At 45.1% G+C, this 10,000-nt stretch overlaps 1 protein-coding gene across 13 annotated transcripts in view; it reads right to left on the bottom strand.

The window, feature by feature from the left end:
- ablim2 (actin binding LIM protein family, member 2) overlaps positions 1-10,000 on the bottom strand; it is an 84,421-nt gene that overhangs the window by 28,788 nt on the left and 45,633 nt on the right. For 9 of the 13 annotated variants that reach the window (XR_006024965.1, XM_042070300.1, XM_042070302.1 and 6 more), the window contains exons 7-11: positions 4,589-4,676; positions 1,924-1,982; positions 1,661-1,699; positions 810-887; positions 306-449 (exon numbers count right to left, since the gene is read on the bottom strand). Coding sequence is in view for 12 of the 13 variants with exons in the window: in XM_042070300.1 (XP_041926234.1) it covers positions 306-449; positions 810-887; positions 1,661-1,699; positions 1,924-1,982; positions 4,589-4,676 (408 nt within the window). In the remaining variant the exon portion in view is untranslated. The remainder of the gene's footprint in view (positions 1-305; positions 450-809; positions 888-1,660; positions 1,700-1,923; positions 1,983-4,588; positions 4,677-10,000) is intronic. The other 4 variants (XM_042070304.1, XM_042070303.1, XM_042070309.1 and 1 more) reach the window with 2 other exon arrangements.

Raw genomic sequence — 10,000 nt, 5'->3', positions numbered from 1 at the left:
GCCTCACATGAATGTTGATGCTATGTCTACTCAATAGTAGTAAAATGGTAGGGAATGATAGCAGTTAGTGCACAGCGGACAGTGCATGATACGAGCAGTTTTGAATGGAGATGGCTTTTGAAAATGAATGTTTGATGGAAGGGAGGAGGTCAGGGGGAGGAGAGGGACAGAGGCCAAAAGTGCAGGTCCCTTCCTCTGCTTAGCGGGAGGGATGGTGGCTTTTAATTGAACTTTGGTCCGTCCCCCTGGTGGAGTGAGTCCAATATGTCCTGACAGTCCTGCAGTGTCTGTGGGCTTGTACTGACCTCTCCGTAGACCCTCTCGTCCGCTGGGTAGCTGATGTAAGGTGAGTAGGACAGCATGTCGGGTCGGTCAATGTTGTAGATCGCTTTTGTTTTGGGAAGAGCAGCAAGGTCCTTGTAGTCCAGAAGTTCCTCACCAAGCTTTGCCTAAATTACAAAGTAAGGGAGAAAGAGAGATTATGATTATGATGATGATTATGATGACAGATAGATAGATAGATAGATAGATAGATAGATAGATAGATAGATAGATAGATAGATAGATCAAGTTTTCACTTCAAATATGGATAAGTGTTTTATTGCTATGTGATGCTGCCCCCTGCTGATCAAAGCTTATTCTGCAGACAGATCAATACAAAGCACAAACTTAACCATGCTAACTACGCTACAGCTAACCCTGAACACAGTTAAAGTCAGTGACAATTATCATGACCAGCAACATTTTCCATCAGTATCCCATCAGTGCTGTAAAACTAGGTGTTGAACATGGGAACGCGGGGAACATACATAGATGACTCGACTTGGGGAGCCCGATGTGCTAGAGGCTGGTGCTGAGGTGATGCTTTCAGAGGAGGTCCTGGTAACCTGGGCAACAGAGAGAGAGAGGAGATTGTTAGGAAGGGAGGGGCAAAGGAGAAGAAATGAAAATAGAGTGATAAAGAATGTGTGTGTGTGTGTGTGTGTGTGTGTGTGTGTGTGTGTGTGTGTGTGTGAGTGTGTGTGTGTGTGTGTGTATGTGTGCATTTGTTTCCCGCTGTCACATTATTGTATATTTTCACATAGCAACTGCTGATGTTCTCGCTGCTGTTACAAAACATTAAATATTGATGTCATATTGTCATATTGTTATTAATGGTTTTGAATACTGGCTGTGGCAACACTGTACACAGCTATGTTAATAAAGCATCTCTGACCTGGATTGAATTGAGAGAGAGAGAAAGAAAGAAAGAGAGAAAGAGAGTGAGAGTGAGAGAGAGAGAGATAGAGAGAGCATTGGGATTTACACTCGGTGAATGCCTGGCACACTTTTATGAAAAACACAAAGTTGGCCTATTAGTAAAAAGCACTGCAAAGTAGGCCCAAACCACAACCCTAGTGAACTACAAATCCCACACAGCATCAGTGAGTGCAGTCAGTGCATCACACACAGTAGTTTCCTCTAGCCTGATCATAAGATCAGACTGGCAGCCAGAGGAGTCTGCTATTTGTTTCTGTGAAGGTCCAGTGAGGCTTCTACTAAGCTGGAAGCACGCTGAAGTAAATGAGAGATATCATGCACAGCGAGTTGAGTTGGAGGAGGGGAGGGTGGGTTTGATGCTTTGACACGGGCCTGGGGGGGGGGGCTGCATATCACAAACCTGTATGGGAAGGTCATTGAGTTGTATCCGGACCTGCTTCTGGGAGGAAGAGGTGAATTACAATGGGAGATGGCCTTGCCCTATATACCGTGAACAAGGGAGCTGACTACTGTAAATCAGGTGATTTACTGTAGGTCTAAATATGGCACTTTGAGGACTGGCCCTAGTTATACCAGTCTCAAAAAGGTTGCTAGGTAGATAGGTAAAGTGGAGAGTAATAGTGTTGTTGTTGTTGTTGTTGTTGTTTATTGGGACACTCATACCTTACTCTTCTCCTCTATCCGAGCAGCCTGCCTGCAGGGTGGGTGCCAAATGTTAGAACCTGAGAGAGAGAGAAAGAAAGAAAAATAGAGAAAGAAAGAAAGAAAGAAAGAAAGAAAGAGAGAGAAAGAGAAAGAAAATAAATAAGTGAGGCAATGCCATAAAACAATTCCTAATCTTGATTTAGGAATAAGTCCACAAAAGTAATCTCCTTCATTATTAAATGAATGTGAATCATTAAATGACTGCTATTACAGACTACATAAAAGCCAAAAGTGTAGTGTACTAATAATGACTTATTTCCACTGGAACTGACCGCTGGAGTGAGTCAGCAAGCACATTTCATTCTCTGACGAGCTTCCTGTGTGTGTGTGTGTGTGTGTGTGTGTGTGTGTGTGTGTGTGTGTGTGTGTACATAATTGTGTAGATGTGTGAGCGCATTGTGCATGAGTGTTTGTGCATATGTGTGTGCATCAATGTGTGTGTGTGTGTGTGTGTGTGTGTGTGTGTGTGTGTGTGTGTGTGTGTACGCCTGCGTGCGTAATAACCGCCCCAGACCTCCACAGTCCCTCTCCACGGGCTGTAAATCGCAGGCGGATATGAGGTGCAGGCCGATGACTGCCGAGGTAAATCACCCAGAGAGAGAGAGAGCGAGAGCGAGAGAGAGCGAGAGAGAGAGAGAGAGAGCGAGAGAGAGAGAGAGAGAGCGAGAGAGGGGGTGCGGCAGGCTCCAGGCTTTTAAAGCCTCCCCATTCAGACAGCATTAAATTAGCAGGGCGGGTACAGCCGGCCTGATTAATCTCTGGGCTCCCATTCACCACACTGAGGGTCTCTGTCTCCATTCATACTCACACAGGTCCCAGGGGCCCTACAGCTCTGCCAGGGCCCACTCACTCACCCACCCCCCATCCATTGATCATGTCTTAGTAACTGGGAAAGGGAAAACTGTGCAATGGCAGATCAAACATTCAGCCCTATGCCGTAAAATTGATAGTTAATACAGAGAAGTGTACTGTATAATAGAATAGACTTCAGGATGTGAATGAGGACCACAATTTATTTGGCAAGTATTATGTCATTCCGATTTGGATGAGGAATGAATATATAGCCATGCAGCAATATGTGAAATTTAGACAAGGTAAGCTGGTGAATCATGGTAGTGTGATGTGCCAACCACAATTGGATTCATGAGTTAAGTGACCACAATTACCCTGATGAATGGTGGTCACTCTGTCCAATATCATAGCTAGAGCACTATAACATACTTAGCATGCCTACCCCTGAGTAATCATATGTTTCAGTGCACCCTTCCCTCTCTTTAATCATCACAGTACACCCGAATAATGACGTCACCCCCAACAAACCAGCAATGGGTTTCACAGAACCTCTCCTGATATGAAACTAACAAGGGGGCTGCACTGAGCCCGGATCGGAAGCGCCCCGCTCACACAGCACCTGCTGCAACAATCAGCTTCCACTATGATCAATAGAACGGGCTACACCAGACGTGATGACGACTCGTACGTTCGGAAAAAAACCCGTCTTCTAAAACTATCTTTACGCTACGCGAGCAGCAGAGTGCTTTAGTTGCAGACCCGGTGTAGCCCGCATGTAAAACCAGGGTTCCCACTCTAAGTCAAAGTCAAAAAACTGAATTTCCATGACTTACTATATAATGAATAGTACAATATACCAACCAATGATTTCAGAGCACACGCATAGCAGTCAAAAATCGCTTACTTTTTTTAGAGCGGGAGATGACTAAATAGGCATTGAATAAACACAGTTGGGCTAATCAAGCAAGCCTTAAAGCTAATAACCAGATATAAACCAATTCTGTGTGGCAATATATTTGTATTTTGGCAAGTACATTTTACACTGCTATAACAATTCACTGATATTCCATGACTTTGCCCCAAAAATGATAAAAATTCCCTGACTTTCCATGTCTGGAATAGACCTTCTAAAATTCCATGATATTCCAGAAATTCCATGAGCCGTGGGAACCCTCTAAAACACTCATTTCTCTTTCCCATCATTAACTTTGCCATGATCTTGCTCTACATTCTGAGAAACCTGAAGGTGCCTAATGCACAGAGGATCGGCTGCATCCTTTTCTCTAAGGCTACTGTTTGCAAATATCAAGCAGGCCTGATGAAAATTTTACTCCCTCTGTTGTGCCAAGGCCAGTAGGCAGAGGCTGGTACAGTTCCCTGCCCTGGCATAATGTCAGTGTGAAAACTGACGATGATGCCAACGTGGTGAAGTGAAGAGCCCCTGCTGTTAGTATGGCATGGTTGTCAGGTATGAGAGAGTGAAAGTGTGGGAGTTGGCACTCGTGGGCTACAAGAGGGTGGTGTGACCGGCTTCCCCTGATGCACAGGTCAGTGTGCCAACCACTTTTTTTCCACTCGTTGACCACAGCATCTCGGAGGACTATGCTATTTTCACCTTCTTCAAAATGAAAAGAACCAACCAATTTCAACGGATGTGGATATCACTAAAGAAGACACAGTTTAGCTTGCTTAGTTCATCTGAGTTGACATTTGTGGCCTGGGTTGAGAGACTAGGAGATAGAAAGATGTCACAACACTTCAGACAGAGAGGCAGAGGTGAGAGTGAGAGAGAGAGAGAGAGAGAGAGAAAGTGAGATAGAGAGTATTTGACCTTGCAGGTACATCTCCTCTCCCTCCCCGAACATCTGTTCACAGCGGGCACACCGGGCACATGTTGGGTGGTAGTGTTTGTCACCAGCCTGCAACACACACATACACACACACACACACACACACACACACACACACACACACACACACACACACACACACACACACATTATATGACATGACAGTGAAATAAACATATTCCCCCTGCATACAGTAAACATGTTATGCATTGTACATTGTACAGTCACTCCAACCCTGAAAACTTGTAAACACACACACACACACACATACACACACACACACTCATACACACACACATTATATACCATGACAGTGAAATAAACATATTCCCCCTGCATACAGTAAACATGTTATGCATTGTACATTGTACAGTCACTCCAACCCTGAAAAAACACACACACACACACACACACACACACACACTCACACACACACACACACACACACACACACACACACACACACACACACACACACACACACACACACACACTTGTACTGTGCTGTATATCAGTCTTGTACATATCATCCATTAATCTGCCTGCACCATGTTGGTCTTACACTGAACTGCACTGCACTTTGCTGAACAATGCTGAAATGACAAGTTTGAAGTGGTGTATAATGACCTTGCATGCTAGTTACCAATGACAACGGCTCTAAATTAAAACCAAGGATTTATTTACTTAGTCTCATCAGCAACACAAAAAGCCCGGGGGAGGCAACAGTTGGTTTCGGAATCGGAGTCGGAGGAGCTGACAGATTTGTTTTGCCGCGATGAGATGGGCCCGTTTGTTCGCCTCGGCTACGACAACTCATCCAATTAACATGGCTAAGTGCTGAGGAGCCACATCAAAGGAGCACTGAAAACACTGCAGTGGCACTGACTCAACAGCAGAGGGCGGTAGAGGGCAGGCCACAAGCTACAGGCCACTACTCACCACTGATTTCTCTAATTCTCCTCCATGTGGGTGCACATGTTTACACATAAATCATACATAAATATATAGCCACATGACAAAAATCTCAAACAAATTATTCTGAAAGATCTTGGTGAGGTGTTTGAAAGATGCAGAATACCCAGGAAGTTATGTAATAACTAATTTACTCACATTTCATCAACAGTGCAAGAACTCAAGTGTCAATCAAGTTAGCAACGGGGTGACATATAGCTAAGGGCAGTCCACTTGGGTCTTCGATGCAACAATAATGTGTGTGTGTGTCATTATAAATGTCTTGAGGGGAACTGAAGAATGGGCATATGTGTGTGTGTGTGTGTGTGTATGTGTGTGTGTGTTTGTGTGAGAGAGCGAGAGCGAGAGCGAGAGACAGAGAGAACACTACTGTATGTGGTAATGATGATGATCAGCTGATGTCATGCTCTTGTTTTGCATCACTGTTATCACTACCATTAACCCTAACAACAAACACACACACACACACACCACACAACACACACACACACACCATCCCAGCCCCACTGGGGACTGTGAAACATTGCTGCAATGGAAATCTGAGCTGTGAGGATTTATCTTCTGCTCTCACTGTCTGTCTCTCATTGCAGTGGCAATGCTGCATCCTCTCTCTCTCTCTCTCTCCTCTCTCTCTCTCTCTCTCTCTCTCTCTCTCTCTCTCTCTCTCTCCCTTTCTCTCTGTCTCTCTCTTTCCCTCCCTCTCTCTCCCTCTCTCTCTCTCCCTGTCTCTGCTACATTGTGGGCTGTTTCATACAGCCTTATATTAAGTAAACCTAAAACATCAAACGAATGTCTGTCCTCATTTCGCTCTCCCTCCCTCCCTTTCTCTCTCTCTCTCTCTCTCTCTCTCTCTCTCTCTCTCTCTCTCTCTCTCTCTCTCTCTGTCCATATTTCTCTCTTTATCAACTCTCCCCTCCCCCATCCCTCCTTCCCTTCCTTCCTCTCCCTGTCCTCGTCTCTGTCAGCTGGATCAACCCGGTCGGGATCATCTTCAGGGCCGTGCTGTAATATCCCATCATGCATTGGGTGTGTGTGATTCCTCCTCTCAATTCACTCCCTATGAGGTTCTTATGTTTCCACACGTCTAGGCAGGGCTCTCTCATAATGGACGAAAAACAAAAGGAAAAGACCCTGTGGGATATTTCCTGACTTTTTCCTAGATTACGTCCTTATCTCGGGGAAGTGGAAGACTTCCTATAGAGACAGGAAGCTATGAGTGAGTGAGCACTATGTACAGGGAGCCAAAGCACAAACTAGCACATTACGGCATTACAAAAGCCATGGGAAAAGAACACAGCAGAATGGTGGATTTGACTCACCCAGTGTGTATTATGAATGGTCATTTATGTTCTCTCTGTGTGTGTGTGTGTGTGTGTGTGTGTGTGTGTGTGTGTGTGTGTGTGTGTGAGAGAGTAAGCATGTGAGTGTGTGTGTGTGTGTGTGTGAGTGTCTGTGTGTATGTGTGAGAGTGAGTGAGCATGTGAGTGTATATATATATATATGTGTGTGTGTGTGTGTGTGTGTGTGTGTGTGTGTGTGTGTGTGTGTGTGTGTGTGTGTGTGTGTGTGTGTGTGTGTGTGTGTGTGTGTATGTGTGAAAGAAAGAGATAGATAAAGAGAAAGAGAGAGAGGGTGCATATGAGTGTGCATTGACGTAACACTGTGTCAGGACGACAAAAGCAGCATGCAAGTGTTAGACTGTTGTGAAGGTGACAGGCCAGGTGAGGTTTCCATGGGCACCACAGTCTAATAAACACACAGGTGCCTTCAAAGAGAGTACCGGTAATCTTTCATTTTGATGAACTAGGACATCTCTTTTTCTCTCTCTCTGTCTCTCTCTGTCTCTGTTATTCTGTCATCCCTTTCTCTTTCTACTGTTCCTGAAATATCTCTCTTTGTCTTAGCTAGAGAGTATTACTGAAAAAGGGTTTTTGTGTTTCTCTCTGCACGTGTGTGTGTGTGTGTGTGTGTGTGTGTGTGTGTGTGTGTGTGTGTGTTTTCCTCACTGTTATCAGTTCTGAGCAGATGAACTGCAGTTTCCCCACATGTTCAGTCTTGCCTGCTCTTACATCCCAGATTGCCAGCAAGCAATCATTCTCTCTCCTTCAGTCTCTCTTTCCCCCTCTCCCCCAATACTTTCCCTTTGTCATCCCTCTATCTTTCTGCATTCTCTCTGACCTCTACAAGCTTAGCTATGCCAGATTCACATCATACAAATAATTTAAAAAAGAACTCTTTTGAAATGATCTGAAGTTAATCAAAACTGAAAAGAGATTGGAACGCCACAATTTGACATCACTGTGTTCGTTTGTTGGTCTTTGTGCTGTCTTTGACTGATTGACCGCTTGGTAGCTAATCATTTATATGCATATAATTATCAAATCAGTCACTCGAAAACAATACTGTCCATAATCAAAGATAGCATCTCTGATCTGACCGCTCTGGACAGGCTGATGGTATTTTCCATATTATCATCTTTGTGGTAAATTAGGAATCATCGTCATGATTCCTAATTTAGTGGCCTGGTCTCCAGTGGCGCGTTAAGGCGATCAGAGTGGTGTGTTTGACCAGCAGTGACCCCTGCAGTGAGCCGAGGACGTTCCTGGAGAGACTCTCGTTTTCCTGCCCTGTCGGGAGACCTCCACTACTGTACCTCCATTACCTCAGAGCGCTGGGGCCGGGTGCGGAGAGCACACCATCACCCTCAGCACAGGGATCTGAGGCAACGGACACATGACACATCTAAGAAGAATGGACAGACACTCACACACTCACACACACACACATGTGACTCAAGTCACACACACACACACACACACACAGACACAGACACACATACACACACACACACACACATACACACACACACACACACACACACACACACACACACACACACACACACAGACACGTGACTCAAGTCACACACCCCACAGATGACCCGGTGTCATGACCCTACATGGAACTCTTGTCAGGTTCTATTTCAGTGATGTCAGTGGGAGACTTTGTGTGAACTTCTCTTTTCTCTCCTTTCCCATTTTACCTCTCTCTCTCTAAATCAAGTCACTCTCTGTTTCTCTCATTTTCTATCACATTTCCTTGCACGACTACCCTGTCTTGCTTTGACTCAATTAACTCATTTGCTCCTTCTGTCTGTCTTTCTTGCTCTCTCTCTCTCTCTCTCTCTCTCTCTCTCTCTCACACACACACACACACACACACTCACTCACACACACACACACACACACACACACACACACACACACACACACACACACACACACACACACACACACACACACACACACACACACACACACACACACGTACACACACATGCACTCACGAGTCATTGCCTTCAGGAAAAGGATTTAGACTTTGCCTCTTTTTTGTGCCTGACACATATGAAACGTAGACACAGTACACATATGAAACATAGAAACCTGACACAGTACAGACACACACACAGACACACAGACACACAGACACACACACACACTTCCATGTGTACAATATTTCATACAGTGGCGTCATGGGAAGCAAACAGGAACAAACACAAAACACAGAACAATGATCATTGGGTTACTGGGATTATAAAGCACCCTGTAACCCGACACCTGCTTATGAAAACGACGGGAGCTGATGAACAAGGTGGAGAGAATGAGAGAGAGAGACAGAGAGAAAGAGAGAGTGAAGGAGAGGAACAGAGGGAGGTTTCCGACGGCTGTGGCTGCAGCTTTCTGAATGGTCTGGTCCCTGGACCCTCGGAGAAAGAGGAATCCCCCACCTTGGCTGCCCAGACGGAGTATCCTATGACGCCCGTGTCAGTGCGGTCGGTAAACCAAGAGCGGCTCGGGGACGCAGACATCGGCGATGCCAGGTCGCAGGTAGGGGAGCAGGTGGGACTGAGCTACATTACTGTATGTCCCTAAGGACCTGGCCACCAGGGGTCAAGGGGTCACTCTTCAGCACAGGGCACTGATTACATCAGTATACTAAAGTGACAAACTCATCTGAGTCTGAGTCTGAGATTGTAAACAACAATATGTTACAGTCTATTTCTGTATAAAATATAAAACATGGAAAGATCGTGTGGTTTCACATCTGTGATGCTATGTGTGCAGAGACAAGTGGCGCTCATTTATTGATCTCATTTATTGATTTCATACGGCAACAGCCTGATCATCTATCATGGAGGCTCCAGAAGCTACAAGAATGGCTGACCGTCTGTGATAACACACCATTTAAAGCTCATCAATATGAACTGCTCATAATGTTTGTGTGTCAATACTTGTACTTGGCCTTGTACTAAAAGCCTGCGCCAGACGGAGAACTTTCTATAGGAGCATTTTAATACCCAGGAGAGTCGGAAATGGACAGAAGGTAAGAGGAGGAGAGGAGGAGAGGAGGAGAGAGGGATA

Source organism: Alosa sapidissima, chromosome 18, assembly GCF_018492685.1.
Source record: "Alosa sapidissima isolate fAloSap1 chromosome 18, fAloSap1.pri, whole genome shotgun sequence".
NCBI classification, from domain to species: Eukaryota; Metazoa; Chordata; class Actinopteri; order Clupeiformes; family Clupeidae; genus Alosa; species Alosa sapidissima.
This window is presented reverse-complemented; position numbering and strand designations above follow the sequence as displayed.